Source organism: Oryctolagus cuniculus, chromosome 11 (assembly GCF_964237555.1).
Source record: "Oryctolagus cuniculus chromosome 11, mOryCun1.1, whole genome shotgun sequence".
Taxonomy (NCBI): domain Eukaryota; kingdom Metazoa; phylum Chordata; class Mammalia; order Lagomorpha; family Leporidae; genus Oryctolagus; species Oryctolagus cuniculus.
In genome coordinates, this window is record NC_091442.1 from 49037001 (window position 1) to 49062072 (window position 25072).

At 47.1% G+C, this 25072-nt stretch overlaps 1 protein-coding gene across 4 annotated transcripts in view; it reads left to right on the forward strand.

Annotated features, from left to right (window-relative positions):
* SYNDIG1 (synapse differentiation inducing 1) overlaps positions 1 to 25072 on the forward strand; it is a 214075-nt gene that overhangs the window by 56526 nt on the left and 132477 nt on the right. For all 4 annotated transcript variants that reach the window (XM_051834476.2, XM_008275449.4, XM_008275450.4 and 1 more), the window contains exon 2: positions 7054 to 7605. In XM_051834476.2, the coding sequence (XP_051690436.2) occupies positions 7075 to 7605 (531 nt within the window). In that variant the 5' untranslated portion in view covers positions 7054 to 7074. The remainder of the gene's footprint in view (positions 1 to 7053; positions 7606 to 25072) is intronic.

The following is a 25072-nucleotide window of genomic DNA, read 5'->3' on the forward strand; positions in this document are numbered from 1 at the left end:
AATAAACACTCAGCCCTCGTCTGAACTGAACTGAACTGAACACAGTGTGCTTCCCCTAAATCAGACAGAATTTCTGGTGAGTGCTGCTTCTTCCTGAATGAAAGCCTGTTAATAAATCAGGAGAAGCTCCTGGTGTTTAGTTACACAGTCTACGATGGATGAGTTTCTGAATCACAGAGCCCTCCAAGATCCTGGCCCCGTGAGGTTTGCTTCATCAGTGGACACCATGCTGGGTGTTCATCTGTGACGTTCTACTGCTTTCCCAGGCCAGCCCCCAGAACGCCAGCCCCCAAGACTGCTTTTCCAATGACCCCTTAGAGGAGCAAACGGACTCAGGAAACAGCTGTTGCTTCCACCTCCTAGCCTAGTCCAGCCTGTGCCTCCATGTCTGGTGCATAAGTTACCACCCAGTCCCTTCCCCCTGCCCCAAGCCCATGTTCCTCTGGGGTTCTCCAGATAAGAAAGGCCCCATCAGACGCGTCCTGGCTCCTGCTCCTGCGTGGCTCCTTGAACACCCCAAACATTAATCCCTCACCAGATATGCAGTCTGCAAGTATTTCCTCCCCTTCCCTGGGTTACCTTCTTACTCTGTTGATGCTGTCTTTCAATGCACAGTATTTTTCTATTTTCATGAAATCCAATTATTTTTTTTTTTTTTCCTTTTTGTCGCCTGCGGCTTTGGTGTCATGTCCAAGAGATCATTGCCAAATTCAGTGTCACGAATCTTTTGTTCTTCAGTTTCTTCCATGAACTTTGGGGTTTTCAGTCTTCCTTCTAGGGGTTTATCTCTTTTGAGATGGCATTGTATGTAGTGTTAGGTGAGGGTTCAGATTCATTCTCTCGCATGTGGATTTCCAGTTCCCTTGGCACCACTTGTTGAAAAGATCTTCCTTTCTCCATTGAATGGTACAGGGACCCTTACTCAGCACATAGGCAGTGGCTGATTTCTGGGCTGCCTGTCCTGTTCCGTTGGTCTATGTGTCTGTCTCATGCCAGTTACCATACTGTTTTGAGTACTGTTGCTCTGTAGAGAAGTTTGAAGTCAGGGGGTGTGAGGTGTGAGTCCTGCTTTGCTCTTCTTTCTCAAGACTCTTCCACCTACTCAGGTTTCACTCTTCCACCTACTCACGGTTCTTTGAGATTCTGTCGAGGTGTTAGAATGGCTGTTTCTCTTTCTGCACAAAACTCCATTGGGATTTTGATAGGGATCACATTGAATATTCAGATTGTGTTGGATGATACTAACATTAAATCTCTCATTGCATTTATTTGTGCCTTTCCTTTCTTCCAGCAATATTTTGTAGCTATCATTTATCAGTCTTTCACCTTCTCACTTAAATTAATTGCTAAATAATTTCTTTTTCTTGGTGCTATTTTAAATGCAGCTGTTTTTGTACTTTCATTTTCAGATTGTTCCTTGTTAGTACGTAGAAATTCAATTGATTTTTGTGTGCTAGCTTTATATCTTGCTACTTTGTTAAATTAATTTGTGTGTAGTTTAAAAGTTTTCTACAAATGAGATTATATCATTTGTGAACAGAAAATTCTACTTCCTTTTTCTGATTTGGGTGCCTTTCATTTCCTTTTCTTGTCTAATTGCTCTGGTTAGAATTTCAAGGACGGCATTGGAACAAAGTAGCAAAGTCTTAGAGGAAATTGAAGAGAATGTCACTGGGTTTTTGTCTATTGTTTTTATTCTATGAAGCAGCTTCCTTCTGTTCACACATTGTTGAGTTTTTATCATGAAGGAGTGCTGAGTTAGATGCTTTTCCTGTACTAATTGAGATGATGGTTTGTTTTTTCCTCTATTCTATTAATGTGCTAAATCACACCAGTTGGTTTTCATCTCTGCCTTCCAGCAAAGCTTCTACCATCCCATTTGGTCATGCTGTCTAATCCTCGTACTCTGCTGCTGTATTCGGTTTGTTAGCATTTTTGTTGAGGGCTTTTTGCTTCAGTGTTCAAAGGGATACTGGTCTGAAGTTTTCTCATGCCATCTTCATCTGGCTTTGGTGTCAAGGCAATGCTAGCCTCATAAAGCTTGAGAAGTGGTGGCATTAGTGTCTGGTAGGATTCACCAGCGAAGTGAGAGGTAGAAATCATGGAGTTGAAGGAACTGAAGTCTTCTCTTTCTTTTTTTTTTTTTTTTTTTTTTTTTTTTTTTTATTTTTTTTTTTTTGACAGGCAGAGTGGACAGTGAGAGAGAGAGACAGAGAGAGAGAAAGGTCTTCCTTTTGCCGCTGGTTCACCCTCCAATGGCCGCCGCTGCAGCCGGCGCACCGCGCTGATCCTGGCAGGAGCCAGGAGCCAGGTGCTTTTCCTGGTCTCCCATGGGGTGCAGGGCCCAAGCACCTGGGCCATCCTCCACTGCACTCCCTGGCCATAGCAGAGAGCTGGCCTGGAAGAGGGGCAACCGGGACAGAATCCGGCGCCCCAACCGGGACTAGAACCCGGTGTGCCGGCGCCGCAAGGTGGAGGATTAGCCTATTGAGCCACGGCGCCGGCTTGAAGTCTTCTCTTTCTTAACTGCTCTATTAATGATTCCACTTTCAGAAGCAACTTGCCTACAGTCCTGCAGTCATTTGGTCACAAAACTGGGGCCAAATCCCTGGACTTTCGACTCTCAGTGTTCTACTCTTCATACACTAACAGTCCCCACATAAAGAAAAATGTGTGGGGCCAGCACTGTGGTATAGTAAGCTAAGCCTCTGCCTGCAGTCCCAGCATCCCATATGGGCACCAGTTCATGTGCCAGCTGCTCCACTTCTGATCCATCTCTCTGCTATGGCCTGGGAAAGCAGTAGAGGATGACCCAAGTCCTTGGGCACCTGCACCCATGTGGGAGACCCAGAAGAAGCTCCTGGCTCCTGGTTTCGGATTGGCCCAGCTCCGGCCATTGCAGCCATTTGGGGAGTGAACTAGTGGATGGAAGACCTCTCTCTCTCTCTCTCTCTCTGTAACTTGGCCTCTCAAACAAACAAATAAAATTTGAAAAAATAAATAAAAGAGAAAAAGAAAAACATGTTTATAGCCAACGTAATATCTGTCCAGATAATGCTGCACACCTACCCGCTGTCTCTTTTTCTCTCACAGTCCGCATCCCTCTTCTTAGTTGACTCCCACCCACACTGGTGGGCAGCTATGCTTTGCTAGCTCACCAGGAGGGTTCTCAGAGAAGCAGCGCAGGAAGAGAATAAGAACTAGGGAGGGAGGAATCTCTGGGAGCTCAATGCAGGACTCTAGAGGACTCACTGCCTCCTCTCCCTCCCCTACCCAGTGCCAGGATCAATAAAGATCGTGTGATTGGCTGGGGTGGGCGGACTTCAGCCAGCTCCCTCTGCCCAACTCAGAAAACAGTCTGCAAGGCCTTGTCCAGAGAATGGCATTGGGATCTCAGCAGTTGATGCATCCAAGAGGGTTTTGTATGCATTTCCCCATACAGCCCATCTTGTTGGAAAGCAGAAATAAAGGGTGGTACAAGAGGTTTGCTTCTTCGTAGCTGCTGGCCCTGAACATCAGGGCCTGGGAGGAAAATGCAAACAAAGGAAGTCTCTGTTATCAAGAGCACTGCAAGAACAGGCGCATGTGCTGAGGTCAGACGCCAGAATGCACTGGTGCAGGACGCGATGAAGCATTCCAGACAGTGGCAACACTGGAGGCATTCTCTCTCTCTCTCTCTCAGCTGGTGAGCTCAGGGCTCTGGGAAAAGCTCTCCACAGCTAAGAGTGAGTAGAAGTAAGCACAGCAGGAAGTGAGCTCATCGGAGTTATGACAGTGTCCGAGACAAGCCAGTCTTTGTTGAAAGAGATATTGGATGATGCTGCAACACGAAAGTAAAATTCCGCTAACCTCACCCCTTTCATTCAGACCTAATCATGATGTATGATACCCAAAGCTGGAAAATTTCACTTCAACAAGAAAAAAAGAAACACCCTGTTATTTAAGAATATAAATTGTTTGCTGTACAAGTTTGAGTATCCCTTATCCAAAATGCTTGGGACCAGAACGGTTTTGGATTTCAGGGTTTTTGGGGGGTGGGGGTGGGGGTTGAATATTTGCATACACATAATAGGCCATCTTGGGAATGGAACTCAAGACTAAACATGAAATTCATTTCTGTTTCCTGTATACCTGATATACATATAGCCCAAAGGTAGCTTCATACAATACTTGTAATGCACTTGAATTTTTAATAGAGATTTATTTTATTTAATTGAAAGGCAGAGTGACAGAGAGGGATGGAGAGATGGATAGACAGAGATCTTCCATCTGCTGTTCCAGTCTCCAGAGGGCAGTGGCCAGGGCTGAACCAGCAGAACTCCATCCAGGTCTCCCATGCAGGTGGCAGGAGCCCAAGTACCTGGGCCATTGTCTGCGACCTTTGCAGATGCATCAGTAGGGAGCCACATTGGAAGCAGAGCAGCCAGGATTCAAACTGGCTCCCAGGTATTGGGATGCTGACGTTGCATACAGAGGCTTCATCCACTGCATCACAGTGCTGGATCTGCACCTTGCTTTTTGACTGTGATCTGTCACAGGAGGTCAGGCGTGCAATTTTCTACTTGTGGCATTGTGATAGTGGTAAAAGCGATCGTGGTAAAAGCCTCCAATGTTGAAGCATCTGGGATTTTGGGGTTTTGGATTAGGGTTGTTGGTCCGGCACATAGAAACTTCCTATCAGTTGTGCACTCAAGAGATTTGTTCAGGAAGCCAAAGCTTGCATTATCCACACTAGAGCAGCATCTGCAAGCTTTATATGCAAACTGATCGCTGATTCTGATGCTGAAGATGCAGGTGAGGGATCCAGTCTGTGTTTGCAACATGCTGCAGGTGGTGCTGATGTCGCTGGTTCTCAGCTGCACTTTGAGTGACGCCTGAGAGACTCAGCTGTGCCTGCTGTGGGATGCCTTCAGACCAAATCCCCATCTGGGGCCTGCAGAGCTCCAGGAGGCCCTCATAAAGCAGGGGGTCATTCTAAGCACAGAGCACTGGAGGCCACTTATTTCAACAGGTGCTCATTGACCCCCTGCAGCATACCAGGTGCAAGAAAGGAGAAAGGTAACACAGAGCTCCTGTCAGGAAGACGTGGACCCCGGTAGCTGTGGTGCTGGCAGAGAAGGTTGCTACAGGCCCTGTGAGAAAATCAGAAGATGATGAGGGCACACTGGGCAGAGGAAAAGTTACTTCTGGCTGGCCCAGAGCACACGACTTAAGGAAGAGGGAGGAAGCTGAAAAAATGTCATCAGCTTTCATCTGAAGTTATTTACTGCTGATCTGGGTAGAGAGAGTGACAGCTAAGAAACTGTACATCAAGGTTATTCTGGTCTTGCTCCTCCCTCCAACAAGGTCATAGATTATATGAGGGACCCAATTTTGAGAGCAAGCTAAGGCCTTCTCTGGGGAAAGAGGAAGGGTGGAGAAGCTAAGGACTTGAGCCAGAAATGTCTCATCAAGCATGCTGTGCTGGCTTGCAAGCCTCCTGAGCCCAGGGCTGGTCTTCAGTGTGAGGCAGGAGCCCCGGGAGCCCCTTGTTCAAACAACTGAATAAGTAACTTCAGTTCTCAGAGAGTGATAAAGACTTCTGCAAAGCCACACGGGCAGGGGTGACAGTGTTTTTTTTGACCTCTCTTAAATTTGCACTCAGTGTCACACAAATCATTCTCATTGTCTCTCGGTACATAGGCTGTGGTTTGAACCAGTCATTTGAACATGTTCTTCCAGACTTTTCCATTAGTCTAAAGAGTGTGCTCTCTGCCTCTCCTCCTTTGTTCAGGCTGCAATGATAAGACTGCTGTTGCTGCCAGCAAATAAAACAGACACAGTGGGAGAAAATGCTTAAATCTCATAGCAAGCCATGATGCAATGAGGCTTCGAGACAAAATTCTTCCATCCCCAGCAGTTAATAACTGGCAAGCAGAAGGAGCCTAAGGAAGCTCATTGTTTCTTTCTCCCCAAATCCCAAGCTCTGCTATCTTCTCTTCCTCTTCTTCTCCTTATTCTCTTCCTTCTAACCATTTCTTTCTTTTTAAAAAAGATTAATTGATTGATTTAAAAGACAGAGTCACAGAGAGCAGGGAGAGAGACAGAGAGATCTTCAGTCTGCTGGTTCAATCCCCAAATGGCTACAACAGTCAGGGCTGGGCCAGGCCAAACCAAGAGCCAGAAATTCCATCCAGGTCTCCCATGTAGGTGGAAGGGGCTCAAGCACTGTACCATCTTCCACTGCTTTCTCAATGCATTAGCAGGGAGCTGGATGGGAAATGGAGCAACTGGACTCCAACCAGTGCCCATATGGGATGCTGGCTTTGCAGATGGCAGGTTAAACCTCTCTGCCACAACACCATCCATTTTTTCTTTATTAACATTTGCAAACCCTAGAAAAGAGCACAGTCTAGGAAGAAACCCAGTTATTATACCTAATAATCATATACCAAAGGTGTAGATGTTTTACTGAACCAACCGAATGAAGATTTGGGAGCATCTAGGGAGCTTCCTGGAGCCCAGCTGCACAGGTGCAGGTGGGTGTGAGTGCTGAGTGAGGTCTAAGGCATGCATGGGAATGTGTGTCAGTTTCCTTGGCTGTGGAGCTTTGTCCATCTGCAGCACTGCAGGCGCGGGTCTTCCCGTCATTGGTCTACACCGGGTGGGATGGTACCCTAGACTCCTTGTGCCTTGGCTGTGAACACATAGCTGCAGCAGAGTCAGGCCTGACTGCAGATTTGCAGCCGTAACTCCCTGCAGATGAGGCGTATGCTGAGGTGACTGGGTTCAGGCATGGGTTGTAGCAATCAGAGATTTCTCTAGAGCTGCAGTGGAACCAGTTCCTGCAGAGACTTGAGAGAGATGCGGGCAATCAATTTCTGGCTGACTCTGGCTGGTTGCCCTGATGGAACCTTTTTAAAATTCACGGAATAGGTAGGACTGCACATTATCTGCCTCTCACAGCTACTCTGTGTTCTGGCCAACTGGCAAATTCCTGGAATGGTCTGGGTCTGGGTGATGAGCTGTATGTCAAGGGTGATTTTCATCCTATCCCGTCTCCTCCTCTTCCAGGAGAAATGGGTCCCCTGAAGCATGTGTGACCTTCCAGGCCTGCCCTCCAGCCCACCACGCAGCCGGGGCAGTACCATGGACAGCGTCATCGAACAGAAGAGTGTGCTCCTGCACAGTAAGATCAGTGACACTGCCAAGAGGAACGGCTTGATCAACACCAGAAACTTCATGGCCGAGAGCAGAGATGGCCTGGTGTCCGTCTACCCAGCACCCCAGTACCAGAGCCGCCACGGGGTGGCCAGCACGGCCCCGGCCAGCCTGGATGGCAGCAGGAATGAGCCAGCACAGCAGCTCTTGGACCCCAACACCTTGCAGCAGTCGGTGGAGTCTCACTACCGCCCCAACATCATCCTCTACTCGGAGGGCGTGCTGCGCTCCTGGGGGGACAGCGTGGCTGACTGCTGTGAGACCACCTTCATCGAGGACCGGTCGCCCACCAAGGACAGCCTGGATTACCCCGACGGGAAGTTCATTGACCTCTCTGCGGATGACATTAAGATCCACACCCTGTCCTACGAGGTGGAGGAGGAGGAGGAGTTCCAGGAGCTGGAGGTTAGATGATTCCCTTGTGAGACACCAGCTGGGACTGGTGCAGTGGGGACGGGGGACCTGTGAGTGTCTGGCCCCTGGGGTGGAAGTCAGGGGATGAAATTAGTGTGCTGAGATGTACAGGAACCCAGGGCATTCTTGTGTCACTTTGTTCCTGAAGCTTTGTGGAGGATAAAGAGAGTGGAGAAGGGAGGTGGACAGAGGGTCAGAGCAGTTTTAGCAAAGGATTCTGACCAGAGGTCATCCAAGCCAACATGAGGGGGTACAGATGCCAGCACTGGCGAGTTGGTGTTACAGTCAGCTTCCTTTCCGCATGGGACATAGCGCAGAAACTCTGAGAGAAAGAGCTAGGACAGTTCCAGGTCTCTGCTTTGTAATAGACAACATGTTGAAAATCAGCGTTCATAGCCCCAGAGATATTTGAGGAGCTAAACTGGGTGCAGGGAAATTTTTTTGTTTGTTTCTTTTATTGTGTTTGTTTGCCTCGTGGCACGGGCTGGAACCTCAGATGTTATACTGGCTAGAAGTGGTACTGCGGACATCCTGGCTGGCTGAGCTCCTGATCTCAGTGGGGAAGACCTCAGGCTTCCATGAGTAAGGATCCTGTCCACTATAGATTCTTGTAGATGCTCTTAATAAGAGGCGGGAGCTCCCTTCTGTCACAACTTTGTTTAGCAGTGTGTTTTTAACCAAGAATGGGTGTTCGCTTTGCCAGGTGCTTTTTGAGATTATCCCGTGTGGTAATTTGTCCTTAAATGATATGATTGTTGCATTAACTGATTTGCAGAAAGCAAGCTGTTCTTGGCTCTGCGGACGCATCCCACTGTGTCATGGTGTACAGTCCTCACTACACGTTGGTGGGTTGAATTTTCTAGTAAGTTTTAAGCATTGTTGTATCTGCACAAGAGGGATGCTGGTCTGAAATTTTCTTGACTTACAACATCTTCTGGTTTGGGTAAAATTGGCCCCACAAAATATGTAGTAGACTGTGGCCTCCTCTGTTTTCTGGAAGATTCTCTACAGTGTTGACGTAGTTTATTTTTAAATATATGTTAGAAGCTACCAGTGGAGCTGCCCAGGCCTGAGCTCTCCTTTATGGGAAGATTTTCAACTGTGTGATTGCATTTATTTATTATTTTAAAGAAAATCTGAGGATCTTCTCGATCAGTTTTAGTCATTTGTGTCCATGCTATCTGCATCATCTGACTTGACCTGAAATTGTTGATAATATTTCATCTAAGGCTTTTCATTTTCTGCAGAATTGGTAATAATGTCCCCTCTTCCATGGCTAATTTTGGTAACCAGAGGGTTTCTAGTTCTTGCTTGGCCATTCCAGCTGGAGTTTGTCAAGTTGTTGATGTCCTCAAGCAGCTGGCTTCTGGTTCCATTGGTTTCTCCTCCGTGCCCCTGGTTTTTCGTTCCCATTTCACTAATCTTCACTTGGTTATTTACGGCATCCTTCCCTCTGCTTCCATAGGCCTCATTTTGCTCTTTTTCTCTAATTCTCTTAGGTAGGAGCTAGATTATCTGAGATTCTGTAATGTGTGTGTTCAGAGTTCTATCATTCTCCCAAATATTGTTTAACTACACTGCACCAATTTTCATGCTCATGGAGTTCAAAATATTTTCTACATCATTGGGATTTCTCATTTTACTAGTTGCTTACAAATGTGCTTATCTCTGTATAGTCCCACATTTTCCCTCATTTATTCCTAATTAAACTACACTATGATTAGAGATCACAGGTGTGCAATTTCTCTCTCTCTCTCTCTCTCTTTTTTTTTTTTTTTAATTTATTTGACAGTGAGAGAGAGAGACAGAGAGAAAGGTCTTCCTTACGTTGGTTCACCCCCCAAATGGCTGCTACGGCCGGCTCTGCACCGATTTGAAGCCAGGAGCCAGGTTCTTCTCCTGGTCTCCCATGTGGGTGCAGGGCCCAAGCAGTTGGGCCATCCTCCATTGCCCTCCTGGGCCACAGCAGAGAGCTGGACTGGAAGAGGAGAAACTGGGACTAGAACTGGTGCTTATATGGGATGCCGGCGCCGCAGGCGGTGCAATTTCTCTTTTAAGGTCATTGAGACCTCTTGAACAGCCCAACACATGATGTGTTCTTGGGGGTGTGTCTGCCACCTGCATTTGCCTTCAGAAACCTTTGTCAGGTCAGGTTGGTTAATTGCGCTGTTTCTGTCTTCTGTGCTTGCTACTTATATAGTTACATAGTAATATATTGTTCCAAACAAGAATGGAAGAAGTGAAAATACTCAGTTGCTCTTGTGGAATTGTCTCAGTTTCAGTTTGTCAGTTTTTGTTGCCAGTGTCCTGGGCTCCAATGTGAGATGAGTGAACTCATGTCTGTTGCATCCTGCTGAACTCTCCATCATCTTATTATGAAGTAGCCCCCTTTATGTCTGATAGCGTTGCTGCTCTTAAGGCCTCTTTAGTCTGAAATGAACACAATCACCCTAGCTTTCTTTTCGGACTATTTACATTCTTTCTCTTTTTCTGTCCTTCTGTTTAGTAGTTACTTCTGTCTCTGAATTTAAAGTATGTCTTGGGGCCGGCACTGTGGCACAGCGGGTTAATGCCCTGGCCTGAAGCGCCAGCATCCCAAATGGGCACCGGTTCGAGACCTGGGTGCTCCACTTCCAATCCAGCTCTCTGCTCTGGCCTGGGAAATCAGTGGAAGATGGGCCAAATCCTTAGGCCCCTGCACCCACATGGGAGACCCAGAAGAAGCTCCTGGCTCCTGGCTTCAGCTAGGCGCAGCTCCAGCTATTGCAGTCAACTGGGGAGTGAACCATAGAATGGAAGACCTTTCTCTCTCTGCCTTTCCTCTCTCTGTGTAACTCTGACTTTCAAATAAATAAATAAATCTTTTATAAAAAAATAAAGTATGACTTTTCTAGAAAGTAAATAGTTAGATCTCATTTTTAAATCCAATCTTACAATTTTGGTCTTTTGTTGGAGTATTTAGTGCACTTGCATTAAACGTGATTTTTTTGGTATGATTAGAATTGTGTCTGCTGCTTTGATTTTTGTTTTCCATCTGTATCTTGGATTTGTGGTTATTGTTTCTCTGTGCCTTCACTCACAGCCTCTTTTGTACGTTAAATAAATATGGTTAGGGCCCCATTTCAGCCTCTCTATTGGCGCTTTAACTGTGCATTTTAATTATATTCTTGGTACTTTCTCTGCAGATTATGGTAAATAACTTACCCCGTTTACTTCAAACAACTGCTAACTTTATTCCAGTAAAATATAGAAACTCTGCTCCAATGTGGCTCTATTTTTTTCACATTGTCGTGCACATATTTCACGCATGTGTTGTAAACCCAGCAAGAATTTTATTATCACTGACTTGCACGATGGTGTCTTAAGGATTCTGAGAAAGAAATAAACATGCTTGTCATCAGTCACCCTCAGCCATGGTTGCTGTTTCCAGGGGTCCCTGTCGGTCTCTGTGAATTCCACCTACCATGTGGTGTCATTCACTTACAGCCCGAAGACTTCTTCTAATGTTTCTCGGAAAACAAGTCTGCCAGGGACAAGTGCTCGCAGTTACGCCTCTGCGGTGCACACACTGCCCCTGTGCACATGAGTCTTTGGCCTTTTGTTCTCTTACTGCTTTCAAGACTTTCTCTTTGTGTTTCCAAGTCCTGGTGTAGGCCCTTCTACACTCCTCCTATCTGCAATTCACCCTTGACTGCAGATTCCTTTTGTTCTTCAGATTTGAGAAGCTCTTGACCATTGTTTCTTCAATAATTTCTTTTTGTCTTTGCTCTCCTCTCCTCCTCAAACTCCCATTGAAAATAGCTTGACGTCCTTGACATATTTCAATAGATATTTGAGGTTCTGTTCATTTTTCCTGTAACACTTTTTTCTCTGTGTTCTTCCCATTGGATTGATCTACCTTTGAAGTATGTTATTCATCTGTTGTAGCAATCTACTATTCAAATTGCACTTTTAATTCCATAATTATCATTCAGTTACTTTCTAGGGCTTCTAACTCAGTATTGATGTTATGGAATCATTGTTCTTGTGTTTTTCCTTTCACTCTTGATTATTTTTTTTAAAGATTTATTTATTTGAAAGGCAGTGTGACAGAGAGGGCAAGGCAAGAGAGAAGAGAGAAGAGAGAGAGAGAAAGAGAGAGAGAGAGAGAGAGAGAGAGAGAGAGAGAAGAGATCCACCTGCTGGTTCACTCCCCAAATGCCTGCAAGGCTAGGCAAGGCTGAAAGCCAGGAGCCAGGAGCTCCTTCTGACTCTCCCATAGGGGTGACAAGGACCCAACTAGTTGATCCATCATTTGTTGCCTCCCAGATACATTAGTGAGGAGCTGGATGAGAAGGCGCAGGCAGAACTTGGTCCCAGCTGCTCCACTCCAGAGTGTGTGTGTCCCAAGTGATGGCTTCATGCCTGTGCCACCGTGCCTGCCCTTCCTTTTATTCTTATAGTTTCCTTTAGTTTATAAACATATCTGTAACCACTGTGTGGATGTATTTTCCTGCTAAACCCCACATCTGTGCCCACTCAGAGGTGATTTTTGTTGCCAGCTTTTTCTCCCATGAGTATGGGTCACCTTTTCGTGTCCCCCCCCCCCCCCCCAACTTGGCTTATAGTTTTTGTTGTGGGGACTTGTGGGGGTGGCATGTATTGTAGCAACTTGGGATTCTGATTTTCCCCACTGAGGTCATGGTTGTTGCTTGGTCTTTTCTTTATTGTTGTTATTTTGGGTTGTTTCATTTTCTTCTGTTGGCGACACACCTGGACCCACTGTGCCATGTCCCTCTGTGGCAGTGAGCCACTCACATCTCCTCTCTGTTGTCTTGTTTCGTAGCTCTTACTGTGACTGTCCAGTCTCACAGCCTGGGCTTACATGGCTCAGAGGTCAGCCAGCTATTCAAGGGTGAGAGGTGAAGGTCAAGTTCCTCAAGCAGGTACAGTCACCAGCCTCTGCCCAGAGATCTGTGTGGTTAGAGGCTGGGGCTGTTCCCCTGGCTGCTCTGGGTTGTTTTGTCCTTTTATCTCCTCCTTGTCTCCTATGCACTCTCCTTGTGCACCAGGTTCATCAGGGACTTGAGGGGAGCTTACCATGGCCCTCTCTGGGTCTTTCATTCCAGGAGCCTCCTGTTCCATCCCTGGTCTGTCCCCTAGTTTGCTGCTGAACCCAACCAGCACTACAACCTCAGGCTGGAAGAGCCGCAAGCTTTCCGATTCGTAGCTGTTCCCACTCAGTCCAGCCCCTCCCAGCAGGGCAGCTCTGGGTTTCCCTGGCCAGCCCTGTTCTAACAGAAGCACTTCACTGGCCAAGCTGATCATAGGGAGAAGGCTGCCCAGGGCATTTCTGAAGCCTTGGACACGCATTTCCCGGCCTGCACTGGATGTGGACAGAGAAAGTGATCAGATGCCCACAGATGACTGTGGTGAGGTTAGGGATTTTAATCAAATTGGTTTGTTGATGACATTAGTACATGAAATTACTCATTTTCCTCCCTTGCAACAGTCTATAAATAGTGAGTTATCTTTAGATACTCCAGTTTCTTTCAGATCTGCGTGTGGCTCACTCACACAAGGGTGCGGGTTCTATGTCCCAAAAGCCACGTTTTATCTCCTGTCTTCCCAGCTGTAGCAGCCACAGCCTTTGACAAGCAGGCACCGAGGGAACAATTTTAGTGCACATAGAAAAAAAATTATCTTTCATGGAACAAATGGTTGCCACCATCGAGGGCTAATGCTTCTGAAATGTAAACATGAATGGAGTAGTCTGGCATCTCATATCTTAATTTTCCACATCAGATGCAGCCCTCATTTGCATGTGCAGCTCAAGGCACGTTTCTCACACGACAGAGATCACCATCTTTACAGTGCCATTTCACATATTCTCACCCAGTACATCTCGGTAGAAGGCAGTGTAGCGATTGAATCCATCTGTCATAATAATACAATCATTCTCATATTCCCCTAAAACACTTTATACACTTTCCCCCCAGACACCTTTCATTGAAGGAATACAAACTTCATGCATTTCCTAAATACAACTTTAGGAATACAAGGATTCATCCCACAATACCACCCACACTCTCATCCACACTCCCACCCCTCTTACTCCTCCCTCTCCTTTTTAAAAAAATTTTTAAAAGATTTATTTATTTATTTGAGAGGTAGAGTTACAGACATTGAGAGGAAGAGACAGAGAGAAAGGTCTTCCTTCCATTGGTTCACTCCCCAAATGGCCTCATCGGCTGGAGCTGCGCCGATCTGAAGCCAGGAGCCCGGAGCTTCTTCCTGGTTTCCCACGCAGGTGCAAGGGCCCAAGGACTTGGGCCATCTTCTACTGCTTTCCCAGTCCAGAGCAGAGAGCTGGATTGGTAGAGGAGCAACCAGGAGTAGAACCGGCGCCCATATGAGATGCCGGTGCCGCAGGCGGAGGATTAACCCACTGCGCCACAGCACCGGGCCCTCTCTGTTGTATCTTTTTCAGGGTTAGGAACTAAGGTGATGCTGGCTTCATTAAAGGAGTTTGGGAAGATCTCCTCCTTTTTATTGTATTGGATAGCTTGAGAAGAATTGGAGATAGTTCTTTAAATGTCTGGTAGAATTTAGCAGTGAAGCCATGCGGTCTTGGGTTTTTCTTTGCTGGGAGGGCCTTTATTGCTGATTCAATTTCTGACTTGGTTATGGGTCTGTTTAGGTTTTATGTGTCTTCATGGTTCAATTTAGGTAAATTGTATGTGTCCAGGAATCGGGTCTTTTCCATGCCCCCCCCCCCTTTTTTTTTGGTTAGTGTGTCAATTTTATTTATTTTTTCAAAAAACCAGATTTTTGTTTCACTGACCTTTTGTACTTTTTTTTTGTTTCAATTTTGTTTATTTTTTTTCTCTAATTTTAATTATTTCTTTTCTCCTACTAGTTTTGGGTTTGGTTTGCTAGATTCTTAAGATACATTGATAGCTCATTTATTTGGTGTCTTTCCAATTTCTTTCTTTCTTTCTTTTTTATTTGACGGGTAGAGGTATAGACAGTGAGAGAAAGAGAGACAGAGAAAGGTCTCCCTTCCGTTGGTTCACTCCCCAGGCCGCTATGGCTGACACTGTGCCAATCCGAAGCCAGGAGCCAGGTGCTTTTTACTAGCCTCCCATGCGGGTGCAGGGGCCCAAGCACTTGGGCCATCCTTCACTGCCCTCCCGGGCCACAGCAGAGAGCTGGACTGGAAGAGGAGCAAGTGGGACAAGAATCCAGTGCCCATATGGGATGCCAGTGCCACAGGTGGAGGATTAACCAAGTGAGCCACGGCGCCCGCCCCTCCAATTTCTTGATGTAGGCACCAATTGCTATAAAATTCCCTCTTAACACTGTTTTTGCTGTATCCCATGAATTTTGATATGTTGTATTATTGTCTTCATTCATTTCCAAAAAAAAAATTTTATTTCTCTAATAACCCACTGCTCATTCAGGAGCATGTTGTTCAGTCTCCATGTGTTTGCATATACTCTAGAGATACCTGAGTTGTTGATTTCCAGCTGTATTCTATTATGGTCAGAAAAGATGCATGGCATGATTTTGATTTTTTTGAATTTGCTGAAATTTGCTTTATGGCCTAGCATGTGGTCAATCCTAGAGAAAGTTCCATGCACTGGTGAGAAGAATGTGTATTCTGCATCTGTAGGATGAAAAGTTCTGTAGATATCTGTTAGGTCCATTTGGTCTATAGTGTCAATTAACTCTGTTCTTTCCTTGCTGATTTTCTGTCTGATGTCTTAAGCATCTTTGGCAGGGCTGGATGAGTGGTGACAAATTCTTTCAATTTCTGTTTGTTATGGAATGCCTTTATTTCACCTTAATTCATAAATGAGAGCTTTGCAGGGTACAGTATTCAGGGTCAATAGTTTTTTTCTCTTAAGACTTGGAAGATATCTGGTCATTCTCTCCTAGCCTGTAGGGTTTCTGATGAGAAATACACTGTGATTCTAATTGGAGATTCTCTGAAAGTATTCTAGCATTACTTTCTTGCACATTTTAGAGTCTTTTCTTTATGTTTTACTGTGTAGAGTTTGACTACGATGTGTTGTGGTGAGGATCTTTTCTGGTCATGTCTACTGGGAGTTCTATGTATTTCCTGTATTTGGATGTCCATTTCTTTCTGTAAATTATGGAAGTTTTCTCATATTATTTCACCAAAAAGGCCTTCTAATCCACTCTCTTTCCACACCTTCAGGAACTCCTAAGACCCATATGTTGAGTCATATTTGATAGTATCCCATAAATCTCTGACATTGTTTTTTAGTTTTGTAATTTCTTCTTCTTCTTCTTCTTTTTTTTTTTTTTTTTTTTTTTTTTGTCTGTAAAATTTCCAGAGATTTGTCTTCTAACTCAGATATTCTTTCTTCTGTTTCACCAAGTCTGTTGTTAAGGCTTTACACCACATTTTTTGTTCTATTGAATTCTTCATTTCTGATACTTCATTTTGATTTCTCTTTAAGATCTCAAATTTGTGGGAAAGAATTTCAATTATGACATGTACGAATTTCTTTAGCTCATGGATTTGCTTCTAATTACTTCTAAATAATCCTACGATCAATTTTTTGAATTCAGTTTTTGGCATTTCTTCAGTCTCTTCATCTTCACATTCTAGGACTGAAGTGTTGTGTTCTTTCGAGGGCGTCATATCGTCTTCCTTATTCTTGCTTCTTGAATTGCTGCGTTTATTATTAAACATTTGTGGTGATACTTGTTCTTTTTCCCCCATGATGGCTTTTATGTTTGGACTGTTCCTCTGTGGCTTAGTGGAGTGTCTGCTCTTTCAGTGAATACCTTGAGGCGTATGGCTGGGGAGCTCTGTTCAGTGCTCCAGGGTAAGGAGAGTATCCAAGGTGACACCTGGGGTAAGGGTGTCTCTTAGTTTTTTTGGTTTTTTGTTTATTTGTTTTTTAACCAAAGGGAGGTTTGTTCTGCTCTGTTGGCATAGTCTCAGCTCACCTCCTCTCCTCAAAGGAAACCAATGCCTGGGCACTACCCCAGTGGGTACAATTTTCATCCACTCTGCCACAAGAAATACACAAAGGATCTGTGCAATCCTTGGTGTGAACACGGATCCTGCAGCAGCGACCCTCACCGGAGAATCAGGGACCTCCGAGCATGTGGAGCCACCCACAATGACCGTCCAAAGTCTCAGTCACACCCTGCACCCTCCCATGCAAAGCCAGAATGTTCTCACAGTCCCAGAACACAAGGCTCCCACAGTCTCGAGCTCCCAGCCCCCTGTCAGTTCTCCCAGTCATACTCAGACGTGTCCTCTCGGCTAGTTGCTGGGCATAGGGACGTGAGCTGGCACAGCTGGTACGTATGTCCAACATGGTGCCTGCCATCTGTCAGCTGGCTACTGAACGCTGGTGCCAGGTGGTTGGGGAGAGAGAAACCTGACCCCTTTCTTCCCTCTAAGTTGGCAGGTACTCTGTCTCCCACAGGACTCCAAGCCCCACTCACACCAGGCTCTTCCTGCAGTGTTATCTCCATTGTCTTGGGCTGCTGCAGTCTGGTCTCACCTCACTCTCCAATGCTGGTGCTGAGGCTCTCGGCTGCTGGGGTTCTGACTTGTGCATATCCACACCCTCCATGTAGGTCATGGAATTTCCTCTGCTGTTTTCTCCCTAACTCTTTCCTGAGATTGCACGGCCTTTCCTTTTTTTTTTTTTTTTTTTTTTTTTTTTTTTTTTTTTTTTTTTTTTTTTTTTTTTTTTTCCAGTCAGAGTTAGACAGTGAGAGAGAGACAGAGAGAAAGGTCTTCCTTCCATTGGTTAACCCCCCAAATGGCCTCTATGGCAGGCGTGTTGCGCCGATCCAAAGCCAGGAGCCAGGTGCTTCCTCCTGGTCTCCCATGCGGGTGCAGGGCCCAAGCACCTAGATCATCCTCCACTGCCTTCCCAGGCCACAGCAGAGAGCTGGCCTGGAAGAGGGGCAACCGGGACAGAATTCGGTGCCCTGACCGGGACTAGAACCCGGGGTGCTGGCGCCGCAGGCAGAGGATTAGCCAAGCGAGCCATGGTGCCAGCCCTGTCTTTCCTTTTTTTAAAAGTACTATCTTCCTCTAGGCTAGAGCTGTAAGCTCTCCCCTATTCTACCATCTTCAAAACTCTACTTTTATTTATTTGAGAGGCAGATACACAGAGAAAGATGAGAAAGAGAGAGAAAGAAATATAATATGCTCCCATCGTCACATTGACTGGTTCACTCCTTAAGATATTCCCAGTGGCTGTCTGGCTGGGGCAGAAGCCAGGAACTTGGAACTCAACCCAAGTCTCCCAAATGAGTGGCAGGGACTCAGGACTTGAGCAGGGAGCCGTAATCAGGAGTGGATCTGGAAATCCAATCCAGGTACTCCAGTGTGGAGCGTGGGTATCAACCACCAAACTCCTGCCTCTAAAGCATGTTTGGATAAGTAAAAGGTGGAGACATGAAGCCAGATTTGCCTGCTGGAAAAATCAGTGCCTTCTTGATTTGTCAAACTAGTGTCCATCAAGTCTCTTGTCTGTGGCTTCTGTGCATTCTCTTCAGAATGCACAGAATTGGCCATCTTCCATGGCCAATGCAGGGCCACCAGGCATTCTCTTCAGCATGGTGGGTGGAAGGGACCCATTAAATCTGCAGACGCCTCCACTAAGGGAACCCTGCCCCACCCCATCCTCATGTCATCACGAAACCCAGCTGTTCTGTATTTATAGGTAGTTTGAGCTCAAACACTTTGTACCATACATAAGCGTGACCATTGTGATTTGAATAATGAGGAGAAGCCCTGTACCTTGATAAATCTTGAACAAACACCTATAAAATCTGATTCTAAATGAAGCTATGGTTCAAAAACACTTCCCTAGACTTGGATTGGTGTGCATGTGTCTCCTGTAACACTCATTTAAACAGAGTCCAGTGGAGGTCGACAGCATCTTCTAGAGTTCCAGTGATGTAGGTTTGCTCCATGGTTTATTAGAACAACTCATTTCCAAGGTCTCCCACCCTCTTTGGCACCCTAGGAATTCTCTGATGCATGTATAGAACAGATTTCTTCAGTTATTAGCCTTGACACCTTGGGACTATCATTTGGCTTGACCCATGTTGATGAGACATTGTCTCCTGCTTTTCATATCTTCAGAAAACAAGTGATGGTATACATTGGACTGAACTAGGAGGGACGCATTCTTTGAATTCAAAGTATTGGTGATGGCAAGTGTTGCTTGAAATGCATGAGCAGAAACCTGGTGACCCTGTGACAGCACAGGTGCCAGACCTCTGTGGACCATGCTCCCGGGGAGTAAGAGCAGAATGCAGCACAAAGCCTGAAAGATGAGCTCAACTTTTTATTTTAACCACAGAGATTCATTTTTTATAATTTTTAAAATTTCTTTGAGAGGTAGAGTTACAGAGAGAGAGAGATTGAGGTCTTCTATCTACTGGTTCATTCCTGTAATGGCTGCAACAGCCAGAGCTGGGCCGACCCAAAACCAATAGCCAGGAGTTTCTTCTGGGTCTCCCATGTGGGTGCAGGGGCCCAAGCACTTGGGCCATCTTCTACTGCTTTCCCAGGCCATAGCAGGGAAGTGGATCCGAAGTGGAGCAGCCGGGACTCGAACCGGTGCCTATATAGGATGCTGGCACTCAGGCAGTGGCTTAGCCTACTAAGCCACAGTGCCGGCCCCAGAGCTTCATTTTTTTTATTTCTGGTAAACCTTCCTGCAGAATTTTCTGAAAATGAAAGGAAGAAACCTCATCTGAAACATGAATGATTTGGGTGCATCATAAACTCAGCTCTGTGGAAACAAACAGTGGTGGGTGATTCATTGCAGAGTCGGTGGTCTCTGGAGGGCTGGGGCTTCCCAAATCAGGTTTCCTAAGTAAGGCATTCTGTTGAAGAAGCTCTGTCTATTAAGGTCATTAGGAGGGTGATGGAGATTATCCTCTGGGTAAAGAACAAACACGTGGGTCTTTAGCTGAGCCTGGAGTCTTGGCACCCGTGGCTGGTGCTTTTGTTCATTTGGAAGCAGCAGAAGTTGGGAGAGACAAGAGGTGGTCCCTTCACAGTATGTTGAATGATTCTGGCCTGGGCTCAGCCCTAATGAGGGATCTGTTCTCATCCACGAGCAGAACAAAGAGGAATAATTGCTACCTTGGCTCTCCAAGGTTGGAAGTTGGAGCTGGAAGGAGATCCCAGAGGGAAAGATGTTTACCTCTTAGGTAATGGAGCTGGCCTGGGGTCCCACGTGCCACTCATCAGAGGAGTGCTAGGCTGTGTTAGGAGAAATAGCGTGCATCCAAATTACAAAATAAATCTGCAGAGCGCGGGGTGCCTGTTGTGGGGCAGTGGCGTTAACTGAAAGGCATCCCCTGAACCTTCTGGAAGTTTTCACGCCACACCTCATATGCACCTCCAAGGGGCATGTGAGCCAGCCCACATGGCACTGTGTGTTCCAGCACAGATAATTAAGAGTCTTGTTTCAGGGAAGGTGAGAACCACCAGGGGATATGGCGGGAGTCTGTGCAACCATGGAACAAGGAGAATGTGGGATGCACAAGAATCATCATCAGGGTTGCAGGGAGCCTATTTAGAAACAGAATCCATTGTGTGTGGTCTCTACTAACGATAATACCCACAGACTGTATGACATGGATTCAAGAATGATTTCTGGATGGGGGTGGGGCAGACCCCTTGGGACATCCCCATCTCCAGTCTGGGTCCCGGCCCCTCCACTTTTCACCCAGCTTCCTGCTGGTGCCTCCTGGAAGGGAGCAGAGGATGCCCCAAATGCTTAGGCTCCTGCTGCCCGTGTGGGAGACCTGGGTGAGGTTCCTGGCTCCTGCCTTTGGCCTGGCCCAGCTCTGGCTATTGCCAGCATTTTGGGGAGTGAACCAGCAGATTGAAGGTTTTCTCTCTCTCTCTCCTCTCTGTCTCTCTCTCTCTCTATATTTCACTGTCTGTCTGTCGCTCTGTCATTTGCACAGGGACAAGGCAGGAGGGCACCTGTAAATTGAGGTCACGCTGGTGTGCAGAGCATGGGAATAAGGCAGGGATGTGTTGCAGAGTCAGCCACCCTCCCCCAGGCTGGGCAGAATCCAGAAGTGTTTCCATATGCAAGCTTGTGCGGAATTTCACGCTAATGCTCCTTCCAGCACATAGGGGAGAAGCAGACCAGTGGAATGGGTTGTTCATTTGCTTCCTCTATCATCTTCCTCTAGCACTTTTGCTTGTATCCCTTCCACAAGGTTGGCAGGGAGCAGAGCACAAGAAACTCAGTTCAAGTCCAGGTCCCCCTGGGCGGCCCCTCGGATGCCAGAAGCTTCAATGCAGTGTCCTTTGCTTTGCTCTTCCTCAGCTGGCCTCTTGTCACCATTCAGGTCTCAGCCTAAAGTCATCATTTATGCATCTGTTTGTTTACTTGTTTCTTTTCCTTTTAAATTTTGCATTGTTTGAAAAGCAGAGAGAAGGAGACAGGAGAGAGGAAGAGACAGAGAGCAAGCTCGCCCATATGCTGGTTCACTGCTCAAATGCCTGCAGCAGCCAGGGCTGGGCCAGGCTGAGCCAGGAGCCCAGAGCTCAATCTGTGTGTCCCACGGGGGTGGCAGGGACATAAGTACTTTAGCTGCCTCCCAAGGTCTGCTTTGGCAGGAAGCTGGATGGAGAGCAGAGCTGGGACTTGAACCCACGTACTCAAGCCACAGCTTAGCCCACACACCCAGCACCCTCCCCTTTCTGTCCTGTTGGAGCACTTGTCTGAGATTCCTAGGGGCAGGTGCCGAGGTGAGGTCTCAGGAGCAAGTGCTCCCTGGGGAAGCTTTGGGGGAAGGAGCGGGGGACGCAAGGTGAGGAAGGGGAGGAGGAGGTGGAGCAGGTGCAGTTTCAGAGGCCCCTTCTCCCGACCGTCACCGCACAGGGCTGGCTGCAGCAGCATAAACAGGGGTGAAGGGCTCTGAGTGAGGGGCAGGGCTATAGATTCCTACCCACAACTCCAGCACTCAGCACAGAATAGGCACAGAGTAGTGCCTCAGCTGTCACTCACTCTCCGGGCCACTCTCTCTCTCTGCCCCTGCCTCTGCCTCTCTGTAACTCTGCCTTTCAAATAAATAAAAAAGTATCATTTGTTTAGATGAGAGGGAGAGAAAGAGAAACAATGAGACAGGCAGACAGACGAGACAGAGATCTCTAATCTGCTGGTTCCCTCTCCAGACACGGAAAATTGCCAGGGCCAGGCTGAAGCCAGGATGCAAGAAAACAATCTAGGTCTCCTATGGGGGTAGCAAGATCTCAATTTCTCTTTTTTTTTAATGATGTGTTTATTTATTTAAATGGTGGAGCTACAGAGGCAGAGGCAGAGAGAGAGAGAGAGGTCTTCCTTCCGCTGGTGCACTCCCCAAATGGCCACAATGGCTGGAGCTGAGCTGATCCAAAGCCAGCAGCCAGGAGCTTCTTCTGGGTCTCCCATGTGGGTACAAGAGCCCAAAGTCTTGGGCTATCGTCATTGCTTTCCCAGGCCATAGTAGAGAGCTGGATCGGAAGTGGAGTAGCCAGGATTCAAACCGGCGCCCATATGGGATGCTGGCACCACAGGTGGCAGCTTTATCCACTAAGCCACGGTGCCGACCCCCAAGACCTCAATTTCTTAAGCCACCACTGCCACCTCCCAGGACCTGCATTAGCAGGAAGCTGGGGTCAGGAGCTGGAGCCAGGTAGCAACCCCAAGTCGAGAGATGTGGGACCTGGGTGTTTTAACTGTAAAGCTGAACCCCACCTTCCATTGTTCTGATACACTGATGCAGAGGGAACATCCAAGCTGATCCGACCAAGATCGCTGGAGTCAGCAGGTGATTCTAATTTGAGAATCAGTGGTGTGAGAGTATAAGGTGTTAGCTTGTGTATGCTGCGATGTTTCTGCTTTTGGTGGTGGGGTGAGGGAAGCGTGCTAGCCAGGTTTACTGAAGAGAGCATACCTGCCAGACCAGGCAGGCATCTCAGTAGAGGACTGATAGCCTGGTCTGCATTCAGACTGGAGTTTTCATGGATGTTGCGTGTCGGTCGTCTTCCTCCTCCCCCTACAGCCCATCCAGCTACAGCACCCTGGGGATGCCCCTTGCCGGTTCCAACTACTCTCACACCCCTGCTGCCAGACACCACGACCTGGAGCGGGTGCTTCCCACATCTCCGCCTCCTGCTCTCCTCTCTTTCCTTGTCACTCTGGGAGAGCCTGGAGCGCTCTGACCCAAGGGGTGTGGATCTGAACACCTCCCTCTGCCCCCACAGCTCTCAGCCCAGAGCCCCCTGCTTCCTCTGTGTTTGGACAAGCTGCCCGGGACCTTGTGCCCAATGGAGCCTCAGGAGGGAGGAAGGCACCATATCGGGCTTCACACCACCACTGGGCTGAGGGGAGGGCATGGCTACGCATGGAACCCTGTATGTGGAGTCTCTGAGCTTCTAGAATAGCAGTCAGGGAGCTGGTGAGAAGCTTGCTGGGCAGCTGCTGGAGGCCTGGGCTTCATTTCTGCTTTAGGCGATGACCTGGAGGAAGTAGATTGCTCATGAAAGGGATAGGCTCGCCCTCCTTGTAGCAGATTGAGCCATTTAGTTTCTGCTGGAATTGTCCACTTGGGCTAGAAGGTGGGAGTGACCTGGGGAGGCCATGTCTTGGGCGGCCAGCTGCTGATCTGGCCACTGGATTCCCTCTCACACCCCTGGCTGTGCAGAATGCCAGCGCTTGGGAGAGAAGAGCTTGCAAGATATGGGTTGAAGGAACTGAGCAGGCGAGAGAGACATGCACTTCCCTGATGATCTCCATGGGTCTGGAGGCAGCAGACAGGATTTTCCCAACACAACTGCATATCCAGGAATACATGTCTGTGTGTATGCATGTGTGTGTGTGTGTTATTCATGCAAGTGTGTGCTTGCATGTATATGTATTCATGTACAAATGCTTCTTGGCTTGTGATGGGGCTACACCCTAAGAAACCAAACACAAGTAGAAAATGCACTGAGGGGCCAGCGCCGTGTCTCACTTGGTTAATACTCCGCCTGCAGCACCGGCATCCCATATGGGTGCCGGTTCTAGTCCCAGTTGCTACTATTCCAGTCCAGCTCTCTGCTGTGGCCCGGGAGGGCAGTGGAGGATGGCCGGATGCTTGGGCTCCTGCACCGCATGGGAGACTAGGAAGAAGCACCTGGCTCCTGGCTTCGCATCGGCACAGTGCCAGCTGTGGCAGCCATTTGGGGAGCAGAAGGAAGACCTTTCTCTCTGTCTCTCTCTCTCTCACTGTCTGTAACTCTACCTGTCAAATAAATTTTAAAAAAATGCACTGAATGCACATAATATATCAGACAGCATAACTTGGCCCCTCCTACCTTAAATGTGCTTATAGCACTTGCCTTAGTGTACGATGGGTAGAGCACCATGGTATCCATGGGGGATTGGTTCCACTGAAACCCATGAGTGCTCAAGTCATTTTAGTAATGTAGTAATAGTAATTTAGTAATAGTAAATGATGGAATATTTGCTTATAACACACACAAACCTCCTGCATATTTGTATCACCTCCAGATGGCTAATAATACCTAAAACAGTATAAATAAATGCTTTGAAAACAGTAGTCATGCTGTATTGTTTAGGGAATAACAACTAGAATCAAAACAGCCTCACTATACTCAGTATAGATACAGCCATTGTAGACCTACAACTTTTTTTTAGCAATCTTGATCCAAGCTCTGTTGAATTCATGGATGTGGAGCCCATGGACACAGAGGGCCAACTGTAGCTATCTGAAGACCAGCACAGCGACAGCACAGCAGGCTGCAGGGTCTAGCAGGCTGGGAACTGACCTCCCTGCCACTGCCCGGCCTCATGGCAGAGGACCAGATGGCGTACTGTTCTCCTGGAAAAAGACTCAAATTCAAAATTCAGCGTCAGATGCCTGCTGGATGTGTATTGCTTTTGCACCATTGTGTTGTCGAAGAATCAAACGTTGTAGTCAAACAGTCTAAAGCCTGGGACCATCTGCATTGAGCGCTGTGCCTTGCTCTGAAATGCATCCAGAGCAAGAGGAAGGGGTGAGCGGAGAGGAGGACCAGCAGATGGAACCTACACAGTGAAATCAGTACAGTGGGGGGACTGAGAGCAGTGGGCATGGGAGTGGGCCCTGGAGAATTATCTTCACAGTTGCCTGTGTCCTAGTTGTTGATGCAGAAATTCATTTATGGAGCAGTGCATTCTAGCCTGCTATGTTAGAGTCAGCATATGCCAGTGCTGATGTCGTAGATTTTAGTGGACAGGCAAGCATAGCCTTCTCCTGGAGTTGATTTCCTGAGCAAAGTATAGCAACATTGCTCAGAAGAAGAAATGGGCCAACACCCTGAAATGGGAGGTGTATCTAGAAGGAAACAGGAAATCTGGGGGTAGGGGAAGAGCTCTTAACTATGACACCAGAAGCACATTCTGTAAAAGGA